The sequence below is a fragment of the Penicillium pulvis genome, assembly GCF_028828015.1.
Source record: "Penicillium pulvis strain IBT 33274 chromosome Unknown scaffold_8_segment0_segment0, whole genome shotgun sequence".
Taxonomy (NCBI): Eukaryota; Fungi; Ascomycota; class Eurotiomycetes; order Eurotiales; family Aspergillaceae; genus Penicillium; species Penicillium pulvis.
The window spans coordinates 2,152,969-2,179,194 of NW_026643080.1; the positions used below are offsets into that span (position 1 = coordinate 2,152,969).

General features: G+C 49.0%; 10 protein-coding genes across 10 annotated transcripts; 2 read left to right on the plus strand and 8 right to left on the minus strand.

Annotated features, from left to right (window-relative positions):
* Positions 1 to 617: 617 nt before the first annotated feature.
* N7503_010228 (uncharacterized protein) lies at positions 618 to 2,319 on the minus strand (the record flags this gene model as incomplete). The annotated part of the gene is made up of 2 exons (XM_057069774.1): positions 2,229 to 2,319; positions 618 to 2,131 (listed from the first exon to the last, which is right to left on the minus strand). The coding sequence occupies exons 1-2, from the start codon at positions 2,248 to 2,250 to the stop codon at positions 618 to 620; spliced, it is 1,536 nt and encodes a 511-aa protein (XP_056916385.1). The 5' UTR covers positions 2,251 to 2,319.
* Positions 2,320 to 4,321: 2,002 nt separating this feature from the next.
* N7503_010229 (uncharacterized protein) lies at positions 4,322 to 5,360 on the minus strand (the record flags this gene model as incomplete). The annotated part of the gene is made up of 3 exons (XM_057069775.1): positions 5,307 to 5,360; positions 4,841 to 5,179; positions 4,322 to 4,762 (listed from the first exon to the last, which is right to left on the minus strand). The coding sequence occupies exons 1-3, from the start codon at positions 5,340 to 5,342 to the stop codon at positions 4,322 to 4,324; spliced, it is 816 nt and encodes a 271-aa protein (XP_056916386.1). The 5' UTR covers positions 5,343 to 5,360.
* Positions 5,361 to 5,892: 532 nt separating this feature from the next.
* On the minus strand, positions 5,893 to 10,092 carry N7503_010230 (HECT domain protein; the record flags this gene model as incomplete). The annotated part of the gene is made up of 3 exons (XM_057069776.1): positions 5,893 to 6,015; positions 6,070 to 9,814; positions 9,893 to 10,092. 3 exons carry the CDS (start codon positions 10,090 to 10,092, stop codon positions 5,893 to 5,895), a joined length of 4,068 nt encoding a protein of 1,355 aa, XP_056916387.1.
* Positions 10,093 to 11,148: 1,056 nt separating this feature from the next.
* Positions 11,149 to 12,859, plus strand: N7503_010231 (Zn(II)2Cys6 transcription factor; the record flags this gene model as incomplete). The annotated part of the gene is made up of 2 exons (XM_057069777.1): positions 11,149 to 11,205; positions 11,279 to 12,859. The coding sequence occupies 2 exons, from the start codon at positions 11,149 to 11,151 to the stop codon at positions 12,857 to 12,859; spliced, it is 1,638 nt and encodes a 545-aa protein (XP_056916388.1).
* A 167-nt stretch (positions 12,860 to 13,026) lies between these two features.
* On the minus strand, positions 13,027 to 14,634 carry N7503_010232 (hydroxyacid-oxoacid transhydrogenase; the record flags this gene model as incomplete). Its single annotated transcript, XM_057069778.1, has 3 exons — positions 13,027 to 14,033; positions 14,090 to 14,148; positions 14,213 to 14,634. The coding sequence occupies 3 exons, from the start codon at positions 14,632 to 14,634 to the stop codon at positions 13,027 to 13,029; spliced, it is 1,488 nt and encodes a 495-aa protein (XP_056916389.1).
* A 533-nt stretch (positions 14,635 to 15,167) lies between these two features.
* Positions 15,168 to 15,749, minus strand: N7503_010233 (Bys1 family protein; the record flags this gene model as incomplete). The annotated part of the gene is made up of 1 exon (XM_057069779.1): positions 15,168 to 15,749. The coding sequence occupies one exon, from the start codon at positions 15,747 to 15,749 to the stop codon at positions 15,168 to 15,170; it is 582 nt and encodes a 193-aa protein (XP_056916390.1).
* Positions 15,750 to 17,039: 1,290 nt separating this feature from the next.
* On the minus strand, positions 17,040 to 18,521 carry N7503_010234 (arylsulfotransferase family protein; the record flags this gene model as incomplete). The annotated part of the gene is made up of 1 exon (XM_057069780.1): positions 17,040 to 18,521. The coding sequence occupies one exon, from the start codon at positions 18,519 to 18,521 to the stop codon at positions 17,040 to 17,042; it is 1,482 nt and encodes a 493-aa protein (XP_056916391.1).
* A 4,677-nt stretch (positions 18,522 to 23,198) lies between these two features.
* On the minus strand, positions 23,199 to 23,466 carry N7503_010235 (uncharacterized protein; the record flags this gene model as incomplete). Its single annotated transcript, XM_057069781.1, has 2 exons — positions 23,199 to 23,384; positions 23,434 to 23,466. The coding sequence occupies 2 exons, from the start codon at positions 23,464 to 23,466 to the stop codon at positions 23,199 to 23,201; spliced, it is 219 nt and encodes a 72-aa protein (XP_056916392.1).
* A 480-nt stretch (positions 23,467 to 23,946) lies between these two features.
* Positions 23,947 to 24,261, minus strand: N7503_010236 (uncharacterized protein; the record flags this gene model as incomplete). Its single annotated transcript, XM_057069782.1, has 1 exon — positions 23,947 to 24,261. One exon carries the CDS (start codon positions 24,259 to 24,261, stop codon positions 23,947 to 23,949), a length of 315 nt encoding a protein of 104 aa, XP_056916393.1.
* Positions 24,262 to 24,506: 245 nt separating this feature from the next.
* N7503_010237 (uncharacterized protein) lies at positions 24,507 to 26,185 on the plus strand (the record flags this gene model as incomplete). Its single annotated transcript, XM_057069783.1, has 3 exons — positions 24,507 to 24,600; positions 24,663 to 25,948; positions 26,009 to 26,185. The coding sequence occupies 3 exons, from the start codon at positions 24,507 to 24,509 to the stop codon at positions 26,183 to 26,185; spliced, it is 1,557 nt and encodes a 518-aa protein (XP_056916394.1).
* Between the last annotated feature and the right edge of the window lie 41 nt (positions 26,186 to 26,226).

The window sequence follows — 26,226 nt, forward strand, 5'->3', positions numbered from 1 at the left end:
TTTGAGAGTCAATCTAGGTGTATGCATTTTTATGTTAGTCCCGATTGAGATGATAATGAAAGTCTAAATTGAGGATGGAGAAAGTAAGATTTTACCTCTGTAAATGGGGTCTAAAAATGGGAACCTATAAACCTTAGCGCTCCTTGAGTAAGTGCGTCGGTATGGCACAACAATTCATTACAGTATGCACACGACATGGCTTGTTTACTCAAACGCATCAATACTCCCGATGCTGTCTATATTCTTCCAATAGTAGGAATTCGCAGGTTCATGACATTCTTTCTCTACGATGCACATGGATTTGACAGGCCTTGTTTCAAACCACAGCAGAGAAGGCCGCAAAACATGGTGATCCTATCTTCAAGAGCTCATACTAGCTAAGATTCATGAAATAAGAGTCGTGGTTATCATTTTTACCCGTTTGGACATGCTAGTCAGGAATTATAGAAATTCTTTGTTTTGTATTTTGTATTTCATGAGGTATATGTTGCTTCGTTCAATGCAAATGCCTTTATACAATCATGACCATGAATACATGACTGAATACGTACCAAAATGCCCCGAGAATGCTGAGAAAACAGAATGAAAATGCCAGGGTATCAAAAATCAAAATCAGATCAAAACATGGAACTCCGCTTTTTATCCAACTTATTCGGAGTGCTGCCCTCCTCCTTCCGCCTAAAGCCAAAGAAGCTGCTTTTCTTGGGTTGAAGCTGAGGACGAGGTGGCTGTCCTGCTGGCAAAGCCCCAGTACTAGCAGGTACCTGGTAAAGCCCCACAGTAGACTGTGGGCGAGGCTGGGCAAAGCTGACGGTAGATTGTGATCGAGGGTCAGGGCGAGCAGGATGCTGAAGGTATGGGCTATTTGCGACAGTAGGAGCCGGTTGGCTTTGGGGGTAATATGATTGCGGACGAGGATGGCGGCCAGGTTGGGGCGGGGGTCGAGATGCCACATGGGAGTGAGACTGGGAGTATTGATGCGAGTTGTATGGCCCGCTGGGACGAAGCGGAAGATTTGGTCGTGAGGAGGGACTTGGTCGTGAGGAAGGAGTTGGATTGGGGCGGTGCAGTCGAACTCGCTGCTCCTCTTGTCCATAGAGCTTTTGTAGACGTTTCGTCTCGCTGTCCAATTCGACCTCTTTCCGACGTCGTACATTTTCCTGCTGTCTTCGCTCCGCTGCAAGCAGTTCTTGTGTTTTGCGCTCCTCTTGTGCCGCCAGTTCGTCCTGTTTTCGCCGTACCTGCGGCGCAGGGGATTGGGGGTTTGCAATTGAGGATCGGGGTGGTTCGGGCTTGCGGGCTGGGATAGCGCCTGTAGCTTGCGCCTTCGGGCTCTTGCGAGCAGGGACAGCCGCCTGCGGTCTGCTGTTCACTACAGTTGTGCCACCGGGGACGATGTGGAAGGCTTCCTTGGCTGGACCGAAGAAAATATCGCGGATAGCTACCGCCGCGAGTAACAACACGACCTCTAAGCCCTTGAAGTCCTCCATCTCCACGCGGTATAGATTCGGTTCGTAGAGCGTCAACTCTTTTAGGCCCTGGAATAGAGCCACCGTAATATCTGGCTCACGACTCTTGTTCTTGGTCTCCGCAACCGAGGTGGTTTTTCCATGAAGCAAGCATGAGAGATCCTTGGAAAGTTTCCCGTCTTTGCGCCAGCTGAAGCGCAGCTTTGGGGTAATATCTGCTGCTGCGGGATCACTCTGCGTCCGATCTAGTGTAGAAGATGACGGGACTCGGAATGAGCGCTGTGGCATCTCGAACTCCCATCGCGCTGGTTTGTTCCACGTTTTAGGCTGGTGACGGATCACGATTTGCTGATCGGGGTTGTATAGCTGGATAGCGAACTCCGTGGGAAGGATAGGCTCTGGAGGTGGGGCGGTGCCACCGTTGGCTCGAATTGTATCTGCTGATAAGCTTGGTTGTGTCCATTCAGGACTCACGGCGACTTCGCCGTAGACGATGTCCGGAACGTAGGGGTCGTAGAGGGCGACGCCATAGCGGTTTTGTGACGTGATGGCTGTCGGATCGAGATATCTGAGGGTATATGCCGGTTCCGCTTCATTTCCATACTGGCGATGGTAGATTGTACTCTGTTGAGGGGTCTGCGAATTGTTCTTCAAGAAGAACGCTAGGGGTGGAGTCAGTTTGTGCAGGATTGAGGGGGCGATGACGTAGTTACGAAAGGCACCAGGGGAATAAAGCCATGGATAAGGGGAATATCATACTTGGCAGGTTTTCGTCAATCATCTTGCCCTATTGCAAAGGGGTTTGGGGAGGGCAGAAGAGAGTGATATAGGGAAAGCAGGAGTTTCCGTGGAAAGTGATCGACACCTAAAAATAGGCCTTGAGCCCTGATTTGTTGGGGCGTTTATACTTAAAGGCACCAGGATTCCCCGGCTATGCTATCTTATCCGGTATGCATATCATCCTTCTGCAAGTAATCTAGCTGCCTATAATAATTGGCACTATGGACACGAGCAAGGCGCTTTCCTTAGAGTTTTTCCGCGTCAGCCTCTGGAACAAAGAACTATCGATTCAACCTTGCAGACTTACCGGGCGTTTCAAAGCCACTATTCCCCACATTTTTTGCCGCGCCTCCATTCTATTATGGCCCCTCAAATCCAGGCACCTGTTTTCAATTCGACTTCCATAAGAGGAACCAGCATCGCAGCTCCGTCTAGATCGTTAGATCTCTACCTAAGTAATATATGATGTTAGCGAAACAATTGAATGGGAGACTCACTAGGTGCAGGGTTGATATTGCTTAAAAGTGATGAGCCTGGTACAAGTTGATATCCGCATTTTCTAAACGCAATTATGGAGATGAAAGGGAAAAAAAATACCAAGGCATTTGTGTTGTTGTGGATCTCTGTTTCGTTGAAGTTTCATCCGACCAGACTGGTCGTAAAACATTAGCGAAGATCTGGCTGACCTACCGTGTACCTTGCAACTGGTGGGACTGATTATCGTTCGATTGAATATATCTCATTGTTATCAAGTAAAAGGGATGGCATCGATCCTATGAATATCAGCAAAGGGAAAAAGGGAGCTTACCTGAAGTGATCTGACTTGTGGCTGTTTCAAACAGTGGAATTGGATATACCTGAAACGAGTCAATATGGATCCAATGGTATCTTGGAGCGCGAGTAAGAAAAACAACTTAGCCATGAGAAAATTCTCGAAATGAGGCCAGAGTTATCTGAGTCTAATGATCGACGCAGAATACCTGATACTCGTTAGCAAAAAGGCCATTGTATATTTCAAGAGACAGAATAATAGAGTTGACTCAGTCTGAAATAATAATCATCACTCTGGGAGACGAATGGCAAATCTGCCAACTGTGGAATGACTTTGGAATGTTAGCTGTATTTTCTCCAGAGGGAGGGACCTACTTAGAAAGGAAACGAGAATGAATGATTTGTTCACGAGTACAGCGATGATGCCTGATAGTATGTTAGTTCCCTATTCGTACTGCCAAGCAAACCTAGCCAAGGTAGTCTCATATATGGTGAGCGTAATCCTCAATAACACCTACATGCCATGTTAGCTTTGCAATCTTCACATATGAAGGCGAAGAAATTCAGCCAAAGCATCGGATATATACTTAGACTTCTGGACATAATCATGCTGGAAGGATGATGAGACCTGCAGTCTAGTGTTAGCCATTGCAAAAGAATCATTATAAGAGAGTATACTCAGCCAAAGGCATGTCATATTGTAATCCAATAGTTGGAAATGGGTTTGCATGAGCAACAATTTGATGCCGGGACAGGGCCTATTCATCATTGTTAGTCTCCTAATCTGGTAGATGCAAGGGTACAGGACTTAGCCAAGGGCATTCCAATAGACAATGTTATTGTGTGTGTTGGTGAAGTGATAACTTCTCGATGGAGGTCAAGGCTCATTATATAGACTTTCTCGCTTCCCCGACAACGCCTTTCTTGTCGAGTATCCTTTGTTGCATCCTTGTCGAATTGGTGTGTGCCCGTCTTAATTTCGAGATCAGTATGCATTGTCAAGTAGAGGCATCGAAAGGATCTAACACTTGATGAAACTCCACAATGAAAGACACCACTTTTACTCGGGGTCTTTGTCATGTTTGGCACTAAGACGAACGAAAAGGGACAAGGGGATTAACAATAGATCGAGGGACAGAACAAAAGACCTAACAATGGGAACAAAGCACAGCCTCAGCAGCTTCCTGCAAGATTAGATGAAGTCTTTCAACCGCTTTTGATCTATTTGCATCATGATCTATCTAATCTATCTTAATGATCTTTGTAAAATGTCTCAGATAATGGCAATGTCTAAGAACCAATCATACTCGCACTCCATTAACCTCTTCGCCCTCGGGCACCTTCGCCGAGTCCTGCTCTTCTGTGCTAAGCTGCTGATTCCAGCTCTGGGTACCAAGCTGGTAAAGCGTCTTCTGCTGTGCACGGTCCGGAGTGGGACCGATCTTGCCACGGCGCTGTCGTGATTCAGCAGTCTCGACGAGCGTAGCATTGTCACCATTGACTGTCTGACCCTCCAAATCAGCGTTGTGATCCTCGTCGGAGAAGGTGTAGGATCGGAATTCAGTGTTTGACCATCCGGTGCCCTGGTACTGGCTGTGATCCTCCCAGTCCTCGGTGAAGTAGTGCAAGAATCCGCCGTGCGTGACCATGACAATCTCCTTCTCGGGCCGAGCTTTCAGCCAGCGGCGAGCGGCGCGAGCGCGCTCACGGAGGGCTGCATTGATAGGGGCGTAGCGGCCAGTCTGGTGTACGTTAAAGCGGGTTAGCAAAACAAACATACAATTTGCATAAGGCTCGTGAGGGTATAAGACTATGCTCACCTTGCTGTTCCAGCCTTCATGAACCATGTCTAGATCAACATTCTTGCCGGCAAACTCCTGCTGTAGTGCCTGGGGCTCGCTTCCGGTGTCGCAGGGCACGTCCGAGGTCTCCTGCAGGTCCGGCAGGGCAATAAGTTTGAATTCTGGGTGAGCTTGGAAAACTGGCTCGAAGCTTTCTAATGCAGTGTAGATAGTGCGACGCAAAGGTGAGGCAGTCACCAAGTCAATTTTGTCGTGGTAGGGGAAGACCTCGCGCAGCTTGGCGCATTGCTCATGACCAAGGTCTGTGAGGAGGGGGTCCGGGATGACATGGTTTGCGGTGCAGAGGTTGTGGACGCCCTGGTAGATTCATTGTATGTTAGAGACCAATTGATGCGCAAACCTCCAAGATTCTCTTGTTAGAGTCCTGTCGTCACTGGTGGGGAAGTCGCAGAAGCTGCCGGCAATCGGCGTAAGATGCACATACCTGAGCGTGGCGAACACAGTGGATGGTTGGCGCCATGATGTATTCAGAAAATTGACAGATTACTATCAAGTAGCTTTGAGTTGTTAACTTCTGTGGACTGAATTGAGCTCGTGGACCCCGATGACTCTTATCGGGAGAAACGTGGGGCAGTGGGGGGAACAGCAAGTGTCCGCAGGGGAGATTACCTTACAGGGAATTGTAAGGTAATCAATGAATGAACGGCACCGGTGCAGGTTATGATCGCAAATCAAAGAAGATGCAAAGGAGAAAAGAAACGGAGACCTTGAAGATCGACAGTCATACCGGACTTCAGGACTCCGCTTTTTAAAATCTGGTGATTGCCACGCTGTAATGGCGAACCATACTACAGAACTGGAGCCGAGGGCCACTCGCTCGGTCTGATTCGCTCTTCAATTCACACATGCATTACAAGTGGAGATTCTTCAATATCTCTTTACTATCAAAATATACCCGGAACGTTTGAATGGAATGAGGCTCGGAGATTGTACAGTGCCGTGGCCTTGTGACACTTAATGCATCGTTATAGAAAATGGGGTATGTATAGATCCGTTCCCTGAAAATCATTTCACGCCACACCGAATCCTCTTGCATTTGCAAGTGCTTTGTCAAGCTTCTCTACCAAAGCCTCCTTAGAGGAATACTCGGGGAGCAACAGTCGACCGAAACATGTGAGGCTGGTTGGAAGGCGCTGAGAGCCCAGTCAGTGTCGAAATAAAAATTGGTGAAAGAAAACACAACTTACCATATCTCCCACGCCGTTTTTCTGGATCACAAACATGATGCTTGAGATGCCATTCACGGGAATTCGGTCACTTGCTGTAACAAACTCCAGGAGCTGCGCTTTTTTCTCTGCCGAGTATTGTTGGACCACGCTCCAGAAGTCCCGGATGACTCGGTGGTCTGGTCCAAAGCCACCTTCGTACCGAGCGTGGTTCTCCAACTCCTTTACATCGATGGTCTGCAAACCCTCCACCACTGTCTTCAGAGCCTCGGGTGTGAATATAGACAGGGCAGACCGATCAAGGCAGGTGTGGAACCCGCGTAAAAATGCGTCAAACTGAGGCCGAATAGACTTGTCTGTCAACCAGAAGACATAGTCCTTGACAAATTGGTGGCGATTCTGGTTTGTTACCAAGGGTGCCTCGTCTAAGACAGGGGCAGGATATTGAAGCAGCAAAGACTCGGGGGTAGACTCGGCCGTCTCAACCAAAGCCGACAAGGAAGACGGTTCGGTTGCTTCATTTAGCATGGATCTGTTCAAACTCGATCCTGCTGCTTCACAACGTTGAGGCACATCAGGCGATGCTGAAGGATTTGCAATCTTGCTGGCACTTGTGGCTTTGGTTGGAACTGGCCAGGGGGCATCACGGTTAACCTTTTGCATATCAATGGTCTCAATGCCGCCGAATGTTTCAAAACTGAACTCATACGTGCGCATGAAGATATCGCCCACGTCGCCATCTGTCCAGGATAGAAGCGACTCAAGACCGCTAGTAAGTTCTGGCCATCCATCTCGAATATGATCCAAGTGCTTCACCTTCATTCCCAAAATTTTGCGGTAGAAAGCAATGGGGAAGTTGATGGGTAGAGTCAGACCATTATACACGGCGATGGACATCAGAAGGCCAATGAGCTCATATTTATACAGCGGTTCCAAGGGGCAGGGGCGAAACCAGGAAATACGGTGTCGACTGTCCATGGTAAACATGCCATAAGATGGATCAAGAGCCTCTGCCATCAAGACACAGAAAAACTCTTGTTGAACACCACCATGATCCAGACCTTCTTCGCCTTCATCCATACCCATCTGGACTTTCAGTGGTCGCATCAACTCTCGCTTCTCTCGTCGCCACAACTGGTTCAAGGAATCCGTCAACACATTATCTCGCCGCACATTGAGAACAAAGTAAGTCGACATGGAAATCTTCAGTCGTTGCAAGAGCGGAGAGTCATCGGTGACGTTGATGGCGTTGCTATAGGCGGTCTGGGTAACGTGTCTGGTCGTAGTCATGGCAGCCTCGAAATATTTCGACATAGCAGAGTAGTTGAGAGCTCGGAAGTATATGACGAGGTATGATGGGGGGAATAGGAAGGCATATGACATGAGATGCATCGTTCGGTTATTTGGGAGGCTGCCCACCCATGCCACTGGCATCTCAAGAGGGTCCAGCCGCTCTGCGAGAATCGAGGTATGGAAGTCTTCGGGAAATAGGCCCAGCCTATTTCGTTCTCTGTACATTAAAGCCAATATTTGCACTACTCCTCCAGTGGCACTGCTGCGAGCCATTTCGGGATTGCCATCCCATTCACGTAAGAACAGTGTTCGTAACCATTCCAAAATAATATGCGCAGAGCTGGTGGGCTGATAAGAAGAACTATCGGCCTTCGATTGCTGAACAGTATGCTGCTCGCTGAGATGATCCACAATGCGATCAAGAACACTGCCACCTCTCTGCTTCGGAAGATCAAGGGTATAGACCTGACGTGCTTTGGATATCTCATGATATGCGAGACGGGCAGTAAGAGCTCGAACAAGTCGATTAATCAAGCGAAGCGCAAGGTCATGTTCGAGTCTATCGGTCGCTTCGACGACCCGCTGAACCTGACTCGAAGATATGTTCTGCATGGCAGCGGGTGACGCTACACTCCCCGAAGAGCGCATTTGTAGGATCTGACGCCAGATTGTTACATCAATGTCTGGAATAGAGCTGACCAAGACAAAGAGAGCAACAGTGGCAATGTAGGCGGCATCCCCGTCAGACAGATGCTCATCGCTTACCGACTCGGACGCTCGTCGAACCACTGGCGGTGGTCCAGTTTGACCTGTCATGGTTGAACTGCGCGAAGAGCGACGCGAAGGTCGAGTAGAAGGGGAAATGTCATCTGGCGGAACAAAAAGATGATCCAAGGTGGTCCATAGACTGTGCAACGCGATGTCCCAAGGACATGTGGTAAACAAACTCTGTAAAGAACCCCGGATATTGGAAACATCAAGGCGCTTGTCTGGAACCCTCTCCGGCGATGCAGGCAGTCCCTTTCCGTCTGTCCCGAAGGAAGACAAGATGTGCCTGGCACTGCTGAACACAAAGAACACACTCTGTGAAACAAATGGATATACTTGACGCTGGCGAGATGTGGCGAATCGCCATTCCGGATTGTCAAAGCTCCCTGTCGACTGAATGTGGTCCATCTCTTCTTTCCAGGTCTCTTCCTCCTCCGAGGATTCAACCATGATCTGACCAAGGCCATGGATGATTTCCGGAGTGAAATGAGTCACTGTCTGCGCCAATGGGACTGGATCAAGTGAACGATGACTTGAATCGTGTTTGACTTTGCGGCTGCCTGGAGATGCGTTGTCAGACTCTCCCTGTGAAGGTCGACGACGATGATTTCCAGGGCTTTCAGCCCGAGGAATCTGGTTGAGGACCTTTTCACTATCCCAGGAGACACGACGCTGATTTTTGGAACGCTCCTTCACTCTGGGATGTTCCATCTCGCCAATTCTGCCCCGGTGCTTTTGTGGTCGATGTTTCAAGGCTGGCGGGGAAGGCATGCTAGCAAAATCGCTTGAAGCAATATGCGAATTCATAGACACTTTTCTATTTGTATATTCAGGCCTTTTTTTCTCCTCTAAGCCAGATCGTGTGGTTTGTCGCCAATGGTCCATTTCAGTCAATGAAAGCCGCTTAACATGTTGGTTTTGGAATTTGAGCTCGACGGCCGAGGCTTGGGTTCCTGGAGCTTGGGTCGCTGATGCTCGCGATGAAGGAGTGCGTGGGTGTGGATTTGGTATAAGTGACAGGGTAGGTTTATCATTGTTCGGCTTTGCTTTTTGGACATCTTTATGTTGTGATTCATGTTCTTTGCCAGGGTGGGACAGCTCCGTACCCGGTTGTAACATGCGCTGTTTCGACTTGGGTTGAAAGGAGTCCGTAGTTCGACGAAGTGGTAGCCACTCAACCATTCGGAGCGATATTGTATCGAATAGATTCTGTGTGAATGATTTCGGATCCTTCAAAGGTTGCTCAGCAGCGTAGTCAAGGTCCTGAAAGTAATAGCCACTGGGGTACCCGCTTGGGGAAGATGACGAACCCGCGTCATCAGCCCCATTGAACGAGCCGACCGGCTTGCATTCATCCGCCTTCTTCTTAGATGCACTGCCACTGTCAGGGTCCTGACCGCGGAGAAAACTGCTCTGCTCTTCGGCGGCTGCGGCGGCGGCGGTTGCCTGGGCTTGGATAGCACGAGACCGTTGTAAGGAAATCCGATGATAGTCGTGTACGGTCAGCTCAGATGGAATTTTCGGGGTATTGCAACAAAGTCCGCTCTCCGCATCGTCCAAGCTGGCGAGGTAACAGGCAAGGGTTCGCGCACTAAGTTCAGTGTATCGGCGATATGGGCCCTCGCTGACGCGGCGACGGCGACTCGCGCACGTTGGAGTTTGGCATCCTGGATCGTCACAGCCATGAAGCAGCTGGTTTTTGTACCTATGCGCAGAGAAATTCGTCAGAGTCGTTCCTCATTGAAAGTTGCCTGGAGCTTCGGAGCCCAGTGCTGACACTCACCTTCGCACTAGGACGTTGAACCGTCGCCTTCGCTCATCTCGATACCACGGCAGCACTCGTGACGAGTCTGAGACCTCGATGGTGTTCTGGACAATGACATCGGGCGCATTCTGGGGGACTTTGGCCCGACAGTACTGTCGCTCGCCGCTGGCGGGCTGGGCGGTTGGGGAATCGAAAGAAGCTCCGCGGAGCCTGGTCATCGTAAAGGATCCTGTCGCATGCCCGGGCAAATTTGCAGGCAGCGGTTGACTTGGAGGGCTTTTCTTGGAAAATGAATAGGTGTTGGCTTAAAAGATCTCAACGATGCATGTAGAGGGAATCGCGGAGGCTCTCGCTGACTGATATCATTGCCCCAGAGTCTATTGCCTTAATGCCTGAGGCGACCACTACCAGAGGACCGGGAAAACAATTATTGCGATTCTATTTACCTTACAAAGCAAACAGGCAGATCTGGATGATTCGCTAGGTGTTATCTATATTTCATATATTCATAGTCTATTGCTCCATTTCCTCTTCTCTGATGATGGCATCGCCGATTAGCATTACTACTGTGGTTGATACACTGTTGACATACCTATTCAAGACAAACGATCATTCCTTGGGACGGCGGGGTCAAGGGCAGGACTATGAATATGAGTAATGAAGTATACTCGCGGAAAAGATAGTAGAAAGATGAAACGACAAAGAAAGAGAATTGGTCACTAGCCAGGGTCTGGCAACATACGAGACTGTCTTCGCAAATCTGACAAGAAAGATCTTGCCTCCTGGCTGACCACTCTTTAGCTGTACACTCAAGCGATATAAGCTATAACTACTTAAAAACATTGAAGACTTGGGTACAATCTGTAGGCTAGAAAGTGTGCCTCGACCCACGTGTCGAAAAAGTGTAGAGTATTACATGTCGAGAATAAAAAAAGCTGTAGTTCCCAAGTTGATGATGATAGATCATGGTACTGAATACGAAGCTATGTCATTGAGACTGGCCTACGGAATACATGTCGACTAGTGATATCGTACATTTGGACTTCTAGCGGGACGCAACGACAATCCTTGGCGGGTTGGGGGACCTTCTCCACTCTACTCAATAAAGGACACTATCCGGCTATAATCCACCCAGTAATTCTTAATTTCTTCTTTTTACTTTTCTTTTCAGCTCACTTTGAACCCTCACGATTTGTTGCGCAAAAATCAAGCGAAGTATTGCGATGCGGCCTCTAAGCACCATGCTGATTGATTGAGTTCCATGAAGCCTGACCATGGTGGGTGTACCACACAGTACAGGATGTGCTCTCTGTCGCGAAAGACACATCAAGGTGAGCACCGTTGCTGGCTTTTGACCAGTCCTCCCAACGTTCATCCCACTGAGACCCTGGCCTGTAATGCTAGTGCGACGAGGCGGTCCCCGCATGCACCCAATGCCTGCGATACGGCCGTACCTGTCCAGGATACCGGCGTACCTTCAGATTTCAAGATGAAGGCCCCAGTCTCGCACGAAGAAATCGCTCTGTGTCTCGTAGACGAGCCCGTGGGCAGAATTCAGCTCCCACAACTACCCCCGCCTGGACAGCTGCAGGTGCTCCACCTGCACAGCAGATCGAGGCGCTCGGACCTATTGAGCGCTCGGATGGACGAGGCACCGGCGTTGCGACGGTCGTGCGTGATGATGCGATTGCCTTGATGCGCCGGCATTCGGCACCAATTTCGCTGGACGAAAATGTCTCGCCGTCCCTGGTGCGGAAGACGTTCAAAGCCGCACAGCCACAGCTGTTCCTAGATTTCATCAGTGCATCGTTCCCCACTTTGTACTTCCACAACCGGTTCCGCGCTGGCGGGAGTCCGGGCTTTGCAGAGCATATTACTATGAATTTTGGGAAGGATGCGTATCTTGATTCGGCGGTTTGCTGTTTGAGTTCTGTTTATTTGGCGCATCTCACACAGGACCCAGCTCTTCTTCGGACTAGTCGAAGAATGTATGGTCTTTCTCTGGGTGAGATTGTTCTTGCACTTTCAATTGGTGATTTGGGCATGTCTGATAATATGCTCTGTACTTGTATGATGTTGAGTGTCTACGAGATGTATGCCCAGACTACCCCGGACGCCTGGGTTGTGCATTCTGATGCAGTGAGAAGGCTCATGGAGAGCCGCGGCCCCAGTCAGCTCACAGTAGGGGTAGCAAGATCGTGCTGGATTGCCTTTAGAGGCTTCCATGTTGCGACAGCTATCAGCCAGGGAAGACCTTGTTTTCTGGACCAGGAAGAATGGCAGGATTTCACTACTAAGCTTATGACCGAGGACTCTACAAAGCCAGGAGAATGGGCAGCTTATGCACTTATCTCGGATAAGGCCTTCATGGAGATAGCCAAGTGCCCACGGTATATCAGCGAAGCTAGAGATATTCTCTCCAGCTCCACCGAGTCGGTCCAAACCGCTGAAAGTCTACTGCAGCGTATTGAGGTTACCAATCGCCGACTGCACAGCTTATGTTCCGAGTTGCGCATCTGTATCAGTGCTCATACTCAGCGCCAACAAGGCATCACTCGACGTCCCGGTACATTCGTCGGGCCTGTTCCGGAGATCTTCCCAGAAACCGGTCCATCACTGCTACTCTGCGGAGCAGAGAACATGCAAGGCACTCTCCGTCAGTTGTGTGATCGCCTAGAAGGCAAGCTGCGTTGTCGGGTCGTTGAGGATTTCTCGCCTGGGTCAGGGACGGGCACGCTTAGCGATGGCAGTGCAGATACACCACCGCCGCAACCTGTCTGTCCTGATACGATGAAGCTGCCGTTCCGGGTATATTCTGAGCTTGGGCGGGGTCCATCCCAAACCTCGGACCGCAATGATCCCCGTGCGGTGATCTGGTTAGATCGTGTCGCTTCGTCGATGGGTGTCCTAGGAACGAAAATAATACCGGAGAGTGCAGGCCCTGAATGCAATGATGGCGTGCCAGAGGAATCGATTTCTAGATGATCAAGCGATATAATGGCGCTTTAGTATGTCCTAGGGTGTTATTCCGCCTGCAATTTACGAGCTTTGTGATACCCAATGTCATTTATCGGAGGCATATAATGTGATCTTTATTTTTACAAGGTGACTGATACGCAATGCCAATTTATCACCTAAACAAAAAAGCATTCCTAGTAGTCCAAAGACTCCTCCAGAAGACGCCTCAGCTCGCCCCTCTCAGCCTCGAGCTCTCCGCTCAGATTCGGCGCCAGCATCAGGACTCGCTGTTGGGGGATAGTTCCCTCAACCAAACCTTCGATATCCGAAGACTTGAATCCCAAATCCTTCAAGCCACGCGGCTGGTCTCCCAGCTTGGCCAAGAACTCAGCAATCGCATTACCAAGCACCTCACCCGCGCTCTCGCGCTTCACATTTGAGATATCTATGCCAAAGGCCTCAGCAGCAGCCAAGTGGCGGTCCGGATTGGACGCAGCCGTGAACTTGAAAACAGCAGGTGCTGTGACCGCGACGGACACACCGTGCGGAATAATGGGGTGATCTACTTGGTAGCCACTGTGTTTGTAGCCAGGGTTCTGGCTAGAGATAGGATAACTCATGCCGTGGCACAAGTGGACACCTGCGTTACCGAATCCAACACCGGCAAGGGTCGCTGCGAGAAGCATCTGCGACTGTGCCTCATGATCATCAGGATCACGCACAGCGCGTGGGAGGTACTTCACTGTGTTGCGCAAAGCTTCCAGGGAGAAGATATCGGAGATAGGGTTGGCACCTTGGTAGGCGGGACGGTTGATAGGGTTTGTGGGGCGTGGGGTACGCTCATTGTATGGAATTGCGGTCCATGACTCAAGTGAGTGACAGAGCACGTCGAGACCAGATGCGGCGTGGACGGCCGAGGGCATTGTGCGAGTGTTGAGAGGGTCACAGATTCCCAGTGTGGGCTTGAGAGCGCGGTGCGCAATACCCGTCTTAGCTTTCTTCTCAACCAGGTCGAAGATGGCTGTGCCGGTTGTCTCGGAGCCTGTGCCCGCGGTGGTGGGCACGGCTACGAGAGGGAGTAGCGGCTTGGTGACTGGGAGTCCCTTGCCCAGTGGGGCGTTGACGAAGTCCATGAAGTCGGCCTCGGGGAAAACAGTATATAGATTCATGAGTTTAGCGGTGTCAATGACGGATCCACCACCTGTTGGGTTGTTAGTGGGCTCTTTGCGCGCATTGGCGAGAATACTTAATACGTACCGACAGCAAGGAAGGCATCGGGCTTATACGGCTTCGCAAATGCAATTGCCTCTCTGATACTGTGTGGCGCCATTCAATGTCAGCCATGTTTGCCAATTTCAAGTTTCACGAGGCACCACCTACGAGCTGTCCTTCGGCTCCGTCCGGACCTTGTCAAAGATAGTAAATTGGATACCCTCCCGCGTCAATCCCTCAACAGCTTGCTTCATGGCATCAAGTTTGGCCACATTGGAATCAGTCACAATGCAAACCCGCTTGGCGCCCATATTTGTGAAATCCATGCCGACCTCCTTGGTGGAGCCGGGTCCGAACCGGATACTCGAAGCCGCCATTTCAAAGGCATATTCTTTCTGGCGTGAGGGATCCACAGGAGTTGCTAGGTGACGCCGGACATTGTTCATCATCGACGGAGTCTTATGATGGTGGTGATGATTGGGATTGGAGTGGCAGGGGCAGTTAGGTGGGTGGGTGTACTGCACCGTGCGCAGTAGATTCAGCGCGCGGTTTGCAGCCGATGGGGCAACCCGAATTGCAGGAGCGACCATTTTCTTGTGTGTATGTGTATACTCAATGAGATAACTTCAGAGTGATCAATCTGAAGAGGGAAGGATTGAAGATGAAGGGAATTTCGGAATGTGGGAGTTGGAGAAGTGGAGAAAACGCGGGGGATTGAAGCGCATTGCGGGTTCGGACTTCTGGCCGAGGTTAGCTACCACCACAAATTCCTGCCACATACAGGAGCCTGTTGGTTACGGGCATTGGCTAGGTGGATCATGCATCTTGTTGGTTTATCCAATTAGAATGGAGAATCGCTTCTCCAGCAAATAAGCTGTGGAGATGTTCTACTTCGATCATCCTGAATGCCGAGGTATTCGGCAAATGACATCAGTCCCGAACGGCGCAAAGCTTATGCCCCAAATTGGAGATCTCGGAGAGTATACCATTCAATTATTATCCAAGTTCTATATATCCGCCGTCCGTTCAACCATAAACTTTGATCAAGATCACACATTGCCGAGTCACGTCGTATATTCCAACCCCGTTTTTTAAGTTCGTGAATCCATCCAGAGATCATGCCTCAACACAACGTCAATACCAAATCATCCACAGAATCGTGCACGTGAACACCGCTACCAGCAGGGGGTTGGCCATCTTCCCAGGATATCGCTGGCTCCGCTGGATTCAACGCAACAGGGTAACCCTTGAAAGGGTCACCAAATATATCGGACAGATCGTACCACACCTGACCATCACCAGCCAGATTGTACGCAAATATAGTCAATGGAGCACTTTTCCACAGTCCATCGGGCACGGTGGTGATCTTAATCGCGACGCCGCCACTCTTCGGGTCATGGCGAAAGGGTTCGGCATAGCACCCGTTGGGCCCGGTCGTCACTGCGGACCCAATGGCGCTTCCCACGGACCAAATGTATACGGGGAAAGGACAGCGGTTATTGACCACGGCGTGGCCGACGGATGGTGCGATTGATGCTTCGCTCGATACTCTGAAGGGCACGAATGACTGACTCGGCAATGGGGAACTGCCGGATGGCAAAGCGGCGTAAGGAACTTCGACGTTGTCTTTTCTTGTCTTGGTGCCTGGGCGGGAGGCTACTAATGTAGCAAGAGAAAGTGCTTGGACAAGGTTTGAGAGCTTCATAATGATATGTGTGGATCTTGACGAACTATCGCATTTGAGTTCGAACTTGATGGTAAGAAATTCCGGGGTTAATGTCGACTTTATAGGCAGACACCCTAACACCTAGAGGCTCTCCTTCCATTTGATCTCACATCGCGCGGAGGGGCGCAACATTCTGCTGCTCAAATTGCATTGTAACTCCTAGGGATTCTAGTAAAAGAAACACTTGGCGCACATAGTCTCCTCATGGAGCACAAACAAGGGGTGCTCAAGTCATTCAATGCCACGATGGAATTAATATCACGATTGCTTCATTTAAAACACGCTGGGAATGTCACATATCCGCGGATGATTCTTATTGGGTATGCAGCCTCGTGGAGAGATGTACCTATACTGTACTTTCGAAACCTCGAATGAGAGCCCTGGATATCAAGGTCCTGGCATTTAAAATGTATCCATTTTAAAGAATAATCCTGTCCAGACCAAGCTTGAAAGATGAGTCTAGACCCAATAGACCTCGACATCCAATCAGATTATCCGAATTGCAATGTGCATGGACCAAGTGCAGGTGGTTGTCTCCGGCAACACCACGCCTTGCTTCAATGGAATGTGACATCTGCTTTAGCATCTTGATCCATCGCTTCTATTTCCCCGATTCAAAATCCGGGGAATGGCTGAAACATGGTCCGCAATATTTTTCTTGATTTCAAATTGACTCAATTGCACTCAATGCCGAGCGGTCCGTTCTAATGTAGTACATGGGCGCCAGTCAGCATACGGTGCATTTTTGAAAGCAGCTCGTGATATCATCCTGGCTTGCATGTTGGTATAGCTCAGAATCTTGACCTCCTTGGGAGAAAAACAAAACAAATGTTATGATTCTGCGCATCCTGAATGAATATTGTATCACGCAGGTAATTGCTTATTATGAGAAGGTTGTTGTTGTTCTAACCGACCCTTAGTCGATGACAATCTCAGTCGAAGTCCCTGCAAAACCTCAGGCACCAACATTCTACTGTCCCATGAATGTACAAATGCACTGGTGGGCTGCTTATGATTGTAGAAACATGCATTTACAGTTCGAGGCAGAACACTCGTCTAATGAAAAAAGTATATACAGAAAAAGGTTATCGGTCTAAATTGAAATGCCGAAGTAGTATCAACCCTCCATATTGGGCTGATTGGTACAACCCAAAAAGCATAATAGGGAAGATAGTATACCCAATAAAAATGTATGCGAAAAGATCCAAATCTCAACAAGAGCCCTGTAAGCCCTGAACAGACCGGTCATCTTGTGGAAGTATGAACGGTCTAGAAAGAGGTTATATCCGAGGTACCCAGAACATTGTTGCCCTGTAGAGCGGCGACTTGGACGTAGTCGGTGGTCAAACTTGTCACGTTAATCGCAGTCTCAAAGCCAGTACGCTTGCCAGTTGCGATCTGCTGGTTGTTGGTTGAGTTCGCCGAAGAAGCCGAGTAGACAACCCAAGTGTCGTAATCAGTAGCACCATTCCAGCTCATGTACACGGTGGCACCGGTAGACGTACGGGTAACATTCAGTGAAGGCTTCCAGAAGGGGACAGCACTCCACGGGAAACGGTAGCCACGGTAAGAGGCTACGGCATTGTCCGGGCCGAACTTGCCACTGAAGACGACGTTTCCAGCACCGTCAAATTCCTTGACCTTGGAGATAGAGCCGTAGTCCATGAAGACGTGACCATCCTGCTCATTGAGAACCTGATAGCTGCCCTGGCTAACGGAGTGGATGGGGTCATTGGGGTCGCTCAGGGAGCGGAGACCAGTCACAGTCTTTTTGACGAGATCAATAGCCAGACTGACGCCAGTGGTGGGGCTCTCATTGTCTGTAGGGGTGTTGGCGTTGTTAAACAAGGTCAGGATCATACCCTCATCAGTCTCATTCCAGACCCGGATATCATGCTGCCACGAGAAGTTCGCATTGCCCACTTGGGTGAAGTCGGCACCATTCTCGCCGCTGACTTGCCACATCACACTCCCGTTGTCAAAGAGATAATATCCAGACCACATATGACGAAGGGAAACCAGGTGGCCATTGTTGGTAGGGGTAATGGCATTGATGTGATAAGCATCGTAGGGGTTCTCTTGGGTACCAGCGGTACCACCCAGCTTCTGGTGTGAGGAAGTCAAAGGAATGTCATCTTCATGATCAAGTGCACTCCACGAGTTGACAATCTCATTGGTAGCAATGTCGATTTCATAGAAATGGCTGTCCAGCATCCACTCAGAAGAGGTACCCCCAATCGAAGTCAGGTCATGTTGGGTGACGTTATACGCGGTGACCAGAAGCGTGTTGTTTGGGGTAATTTTACTCTCATGCAGGTCAATATACGAGGTCTTGGTTGAGTTGTCCGGAGTGACGAAGTTTCCGGTCAAAGTAACGGTATGGATTTCCTGGTAGGTATTGTCGAGAATGTGAACGGTGCCGTATCCGTAGCCGATGTCCATCATGTCGCCAGCCCAGAAAGTGATCACATCAGACCCATTCAGCTTCTGCACCATGAAGTTGGAGGTGACTTCCTCCGGGCCTTCATAGACCAGGTTGCCCGCATTGTCGTAAATTAGCGCGGCCTGACTGGCAGGTTGCACACCTCCACGAGGACCGAGGAAAATGAATCCCGGATCGGTAGGGCCGGTCTGATTGATCTGCAGCGTGGGAGGCTGGAAGTCAATCGACTTGTAGGTGGAATATGGCCAGGCCGCAGCAGTGACTGATAACAGCAGTGCACTGCTGGCAGTATACCATAAAGGCGCCATTTTTCACAGATTCAGAAGTCAAAAACAGGATATTTAAAAATGATATCACACAAAGTAGGTATAGAGAAATTGAGAAAAATGAATGACGGGAGTGAGGAGTGAGACCAAGGCTTGATTCCCCTAGTCAAGAGCAGGCGTCTTGTTTTAAGGGGCCGTCAATGGTCGGTGGCCACGAAACCTGAGCCCTGGTGATCATTGCCTTTGTGCCGGCAATGAGTGGCTGTGATCGATAATTCATCCAACCAGAACAACCGGAAAAAGTGATCGTCAGTAGGGTTTCTTGTTCCATGGAATTGAAACCCTCCGGAAGTTTGGATAGACAGGCTTGGCCGCCGTCATTGGGTCCACCTCGCTAAAGTCTTCATCTACATGGAGGTTTGAACAAGGCGTCGTGAATGTAGTATCCGACGCATAGGTAGTTGTTTCATCCTCTGAGGCTTATTTCTCTCCGTGTCGGGACCGCCGGTGTTCCGAAAGGGTCCTATGCTTTGCGCTAGGCTACAGCTTGGCCGCATTAGGGCCCCACTGTATTGAGATTAAGAACACCTTGGGCGTTTTGTAAAACTTGGGGATCGGCTAGCCGATCTTCTTGGCAGGCTATCTCGCTACATTATGGGGTGAGTGGCGGTGCCGAAGACCCTTTTCCGTTGAAGAGACAAGGCTGTGCCGTGGAGTGGAGCAAGTAAAAGCATTGCGACTGGATGGTCCTTTGAAAACAGAACTCTGGAACATGCGGCAAAGATAAATCCCGTTGCCCCTGAAATCTCACGGTACCGATCGGCCCGGTGCATTTGATGTTACTGTATGAAGAAGTTTGGAATAAAGTGGCTGAATTGAAGAAAATTATCTCTTCACGTCGTTCATGCCGGTGAGCCGTCGGAGCCGAAAGATGATGCTCGACATCCACCTCGTCTACAACGCAGATCGTATGCGGGCTGTATCCAACGGCAATACGTTATTCCGGGCCTTTCAAAGAAAGCCTTTGAACCGTTGCTATGAATATGCACCTATATAGCTATATAGATAGGATAATGTCTGCTGGGTGGGGCCTTTCCTATCTGGGCTGCCGCCGCTTTATAAGGGCGCCCAGGCTCAGACTCAGCGAGCATGCGTCATTCTATCAGGCGCAAAGCAGACGGCGAAGGCCATCCGATTAAGGATAGTCTAATGAAAGTTTTCTGTCTTTTTCTAGTACGGCGGCCGACTCGATAAAGACACCATGTCGTAGACCAGCTCTCTCATCATCTCATCTAAGTTCTTCCATTTCACAAGCTGCTTCTATAGTTAGATAGCATTAGAGCAAGGTTCATAATAAATTCATTCTAATTTATTGAGATAGCCATTCGGATAGATATAAGTCTATATGACTTTAGATGATATATAGAGCTCTAATATAATACAAGGACTTGATATGAAAATATTTTATGTAGTATTTTAAAAAAGTATTAAAGCTGAAGAAAAGAAAGAGCTCTCACGTGGTTATAATACAAATTAAACAGACGGTTGCGGGTCACGGGACCCAGCACGTGTCCCTGTAGCCTCGACAACTTTGGTACCTTTGGTTCGTTATAAGGGAGGGGTTGTTAATCTGGCGGCTATTTGTATTAGATCAACCTCCTGTTCTCCGAGGCTTGCCACTGCCCTTGTCAACTTTTCTTCAAGTTCATATTTTGCACAGTAAACTACCCAATGAGCCGCTGGCATACACCGTCTTGTCTAATACCGAATGTATTTGTCCATGATAAGACACCCGCTTGCACCGCCTGTGGGTCCAGCTTCTCTTATGAAATAGCATCCAAGTCACAAGCCAGTGCTTCTTATCCTCCTCCGATACCCCCAGATGAGCCACCTGGTCAGCTAAATCTAAGCTGGCCTCCATCTGTACCATATACTCGGTCGGGTCTATCAGTCTCTTCTCGAGAAGACGGGTCCTCAACGATTGTGAGCAATGAGCCCTCCTCGCTGGTATACGCCAGGCTTTCGCGTGAAGAGATTCGACTCGCTCGCCTATCCCCATCTAGTGATGAGACCTCCCCTATCCATATATCGCTCGAGAAACGTCTCTTAGCAGGTAGTGTGGTGCACGAGGCCACTTCGTATATGTGGGGTGGAGAGGATGGAGACTATACGCCTTGCAAACCAATATTCATCGGATCCTATTGGGATGTTCTTTTCCAAACTCGAAATTGTCACGCACTACTAAGAACCATGCGTCTCGAACAAGAGAGTCGTCTTATCTGGGTAGATGCACTTTGTATAAACCAACAAGATTATATAGAGCGTGGAGAGCAAGTTGCAAACATGAGCAGAATCTACGACCAATGTACCCAAGTTTTTGTCTACTTAGGGGAGGATCTTGTTACCCCGGTCGAATCCGGAGGTATAATCCAGCGACGCCCACTTCACGATCTAGAAGAAACAGATCATTCTATGTTATCGCTCAGTGATATTCTCAAGCGTCGCTATTTCAGTCGAATCTGGGTGGTTCAAGAATTGGTTTTCGCCCAACGTGCAATCTTTCGGATTGGTAATACTGAGTTCTGGGCTGACTCGCGCACTCCGGGACTTCTATCAAAGACCTGGAAATGGAAATTGACGGATGCACGCTGGATGAAACACATGATGAGGAAGTCGTTTTCAGTACTTTCCATTCTACAAATCCCACGGTTGGTGTCCAATTCGCATGCTTCAGATCCAAGGGATCTGTTGTTTGGAGTTGTGGCACTATACAAAGGCGTTCCTATGTTAGGAGCTAATCGGAACGCAGTGGAGTCATCATCAGAAGAGAGTTCGTTGGAAGGGGACAGTTCATCAGAAGAAGATAGTGCTTCCGCGATAGGTACCTCATCGGTGGAAGCTAGTTCATTAGCAGAGATGGATGCACCGGCATGGGAAGGGTATACTTCAGAGGAATCTTGTTCATCAAGGGATGACAGTTCCCAGGCATCAACTGATGTTAATGCACCATCTCAAGACCTCTTGCCTGACTATTCTATATCGGTGCAGCATTTCTTCATAGGATTTATCGCTTATTGCATCATAAACCACACAGCCCTTGGTTTGTTCTCTCTCGCTGCTGGTCTTGAATCGGTCGGATCACTTCCTTCCTGGGTTCCTAATCTGAAGCCTACTTGGTCAGGAATGATCACAACACCGCATCCAACTGGTCTCCAAGTGATCAGCTGCCTTCGGCAGAATCTTCGTGAGTGTAACGGGGCGACTTCCTACAAGTCCACTATACAGACTATCCTTACGTCCGTACGCGATTATGATCGGAGGCCGCCTTGGGATTATGAAGTCGCCATTCAGTCTGATACGGGGGCTTTATCTATCTATTTAACGCACGTCTGTGCGTTATCCCATCAACCGACTTGCGTTGCTGAATTCAAGGGATACCGGATATTCAAGTTCTCTGGGGCCACTTCTAATATTTATTTGGTTTCTAAACATCCCCTCGACGAACTCATCAAACCAAAAGAAGACCACTTGTTCTTTCTCGATCCCCGGCGATGGCCTCCAATCTTCCCCCTCCTTTTACGCAAAACAAAGCGAGATGATTCGACATGGACCATAGTTGCCCCTTGCACCGATATCTTGGTTGAGAACACGACGCTCGATAATGTTGGGTCCAGGATTTACTTTCCAAGTATTTCTTTTGACCTCCAGCGTATTCGCGACTTGCTTAAGGCAAGGCTCCTTGGCAGGCCAGGTGATCCCAGGCATTCATCCGAAATGAGTGGAATGGCCTGTTTTTTCCCCATTTCAGAGACATTCTGGGACATATTTCCAACCTATTGTGCTATGCATGATGGGATTGGCGATTTTTCGTTGGCTTTTCAAGAAGCCTATCTATCTTCTGTCCCTCATCAATGGCACCCCCAAATTGCAGATGATTTCATAATGTTCAGGTTGACGTCGTTTCAGGAGGATTTGGTGCGAACTAAAGACACTCGGAAAGGAGAGCACTCTACAACTGCCTTGATGATCTTTGAAAGCTACTTTTTGAGGGCCCTTGACATTGATAGTCCAGGGTGTTATTATAATACCAAGCATAAATCTCAGCGCAAAAGAATCAGTGATCCCTTCTGGGAACTGGCAGACCCAGAAAGTGGACTATGGGTAAATTGCGGCTCGCTTACTGAAATTCAAGTTCATGAATGTTTGGGATCAGAGGATGTTATCCGTGTGAAGGCCCCTTTGGGAGTCTTAAGGGAAGCACTTGAGTTTCAATTCCGCCTTGCATCCAAAGCTTGTCGGATTCTGCGTTGCGACAGAGCTAAATTGAAGTCCATTCTTGAGCAAGATGTTGATGATCCGATGTTCTTTAACATTGGCAGCCCGCCTGAATTTCTGGTAAATGATTTTGACGCTGATGGGAATTATTCTCAAGTTCATATTGCATAGCCAATTTGCTTTGTTTCACTCGATTCTTTCATTCTCTTATTTGTCACTAAAAGGGCCTCTTGATGATCTCAAACACTACAGTCCTTAGATTACAGCCCTATAGGCTATATCCCCAGAAATGCCGAGGGACAGGGCTGTAGAGTGGAATAAACAATTTTTTAATGATTTGAATACCTACCTGGGTTGTGAGTATAGTTATGTATTCTAATGAGCATTCTTGTGGTGGAACCTCATCTCATCGTCTTCATTATCGTCGTTGTCATTCTGGTGATCCTAATTGCTCGAATTATCGTGATAAGCGCTCTCATTGTCATATTCTTTCGAGTCGTAGTCCTCAGAGTCACAGTCCTCAGCGTCGTAGTGTGCGAAGTCATACTCGTCATCATTATCATTGAAACTCTCAATCTCATAGTCAGTCACTTCCTTGCTTTCAACTGCGCAGACGCAGATGGGTAGTATCTGAAAAAAAACCGAGAAAGATGAATACGGCACACCGCAACATGGATACATACTTCATGATCAAAGAGTCCGGGCCCTTCATGATGGGACGAGTGTTATTACATCTCTACCAAAGGCACGAGGGGACGTAATGGGACGCTTACGGGAATCATCATGGCTGTCATCGTTCTTTCCTGCAGGTGACGCATAGAGTTTGTCGTTTGATGATCGCAACTCCCACACATGACGTCCGTCGCAGGTTAATAGGTAAAAAGGAAGTAGAATAAACGACTAGATTAGATTACAAACAATTTAATTGAGAGATTCAAGATCATCGTAGATATTACAAAACCAACTAGTTCAACAACTGTGTTCAGTTCATTTGAAAAGAATGCAATTAGAAGCCTAATATTAGTATTAAGTAGTAAATCTACACCATTTGCAATAGTTTACACACTAATACTCCCCACAAAGATCGAGTCCGGGGTCATTTCTGCGGGGTTGGACCCCACTCTCCAGTAATCCTTCAGCATGCAGGGTCTGAGCACGCCATCAAAGGCGCTTTGTTATACAGTAGTCCAAATCAGACTACCTTGGACCACTCCAGCTTTTCTGACTTGCTCCCCGCTGAAGCATCATCTGCCAGAAATCTCCGAGTCTTGGACTGCGGTCGTTTTAGCCATAGACATTGTACTGAAGGAGCCCCTTGCGCTTTTACAGGGCCGAGCGGGAAGTTCAACTGCAAATCAGCAAGCACGCTCAGCTGCCCAGTCTCCGCAACAGCTTGGCCCTTCACCATGCACCAATGAACATCAATAGCCGTGGTCAAGCATGTACCCGGTTGCATTTGCGAGCCGTTCGGCTCTCGCGTGGAGCTCGGACAGTTTACCTGATCCATCCTGTTGGATCAGAGAGCTGGGGATCAAAGAGCAGGGATCTTTCCAGATGACCTATCCAACATGAAAAGCTCTATTCCCCGCACCAACGGATCTCCTTAAATTTTGTGTCCAGCACACTAGTTGGTGATCAGAGATTTAGGGAAACGCTTTGAGGCTTTAATGCAACTCTAGTTTTCTCACACAAGTTTCACTCGTCTTACTTTGACTCCATTTCACATCTCTGTACTTTCACATCGCTGAAACCATGGGTCGCAAGCTTGGTCTCATCAGAGCCGCGTACCTGGCCTCGGCCAGCTGTATGGGGTCTTTTGCCTTTGCCTTTGACACGGGTATCATCAGTATGTTTTGATCGCCTGGCCGACGAAACAACAAACTAACAGTCCCCGACTTTCCTCTATAGGTGGAGTTCTTTCCTTGACCTCATTCCAAGAAGACTTTGGGTATAGCCACTACACCAAGGCACAGAAGACTACTGTCAACTCAAATGCGGTTTCTATCCTCCAAGGCGGTGCCTTTTTCGGATGCTTCCTCATTTCTCCAATCGCCTCGTACTTGGGTCGTCGCACCGGACTGATCATCAGCTCACTCGTTTTCACCCTGGGCACAATCCTACAAGTCATTAACACGCACACTCTTGGTACTTTTTATGCAGGTCGTGTAGTTGCCGGGCTAGGCATTGGTGCCGCGACTGTCTTGATCCCGATGTTCGCGGCCGAAATGTCCCCCAAGGAATTTCGCGGCCGGTTGGGGGCCTGTTTCCAGCTCTTCTTTGCACTCGGGGTGATGATCGCCTACTGGACAACGTACGCGGTCAGTAAAGACCAGGCTTCAGGTACTAGCCAGTGGCAAACAGCTCTTGGATTGCAGCTCTTGGGTTCAACGCTGCTACTCGCGGGAATGTGTACCGTGAAAGAGAGCGCGCGTTGGCTAGCTTCAAAGGGAAAGTTGGAGAAGGCGCGCGAGTCATTGAAGTGGGTTCGTGGCGGCGAAGAGACGGAAGAGCTTGAACGGGAATTCCAGGAGATTTTGGCAGGTATTGAAGAGGAGGCTCGCGTCAAGGAGAACCTCACCTTCAAAGAGCTGCTTCTCCCAGCCAACCGATATCGACTGTTCATCGCTATTACCATCCAACTCTCGGCACAGCTTACGGGTAATACCTCTCTCGCCTACTATGCTACCCAGATTTTCTCAGCTGTCGGTGCAGGCGGAGCCTCCAAGCTTGTCACCGGATGCTTTGGTATTGTCAAGGTTGTGGGCGTCAGCACATTCCAGTTATTTGTTCTAGACCGTGTCGGTCGTCGAGTTCCATTCATGGCTGGGGCCTTTGCAATGGGTTCTTTCATGCTCATTATTGCCTGTATCCTGGCCACTCACCCAGTCAGCTCCACTACCACCTCATCGGGCCCCACCTCTGCAGGCATTGCCTGTATCATCATGACATATGCGGAGGCGTTCAGCTACAACATGTCGTGGGGGCCTCTGCCATGGCTCTACGTTGGAGAGATATTCTCCAGTCGCACACGAGAGGTTGGACTCACCGTTGGCGCGGCATCGCAGTGGCTCTTCAATTTTATGATGTCTCAGGTTACTCCACACGCCATAACTAACATAGGATGGCGGATGTTTCTGATGTTCGCCATTTTCAACTATGCCATTGTCGGGTACTCTTGGCTGGTTCTCAAGGAGGTATGCTCAATCCACGGCAATTTTGTTATACTCATGCACGGTGCTGACTAGAATGAACAGACTTCACAGCATTCATTGGAGGAGATGCAGGAGGTTTTTGGCGGCAAATCGATAGCAGAAAAGAAGCTTGAGGATGTAGAGCATGCGGAGCATACTGGTGACGAGACTAGGGGCCAATCAATACCGGAAATAGTACAACCAGTTTCATCACCCACCAACACAACGGTGAAGGAATGATTGCCTTTCCCCTGGAGCTTTGGACTTTCTTCTGACGCTAT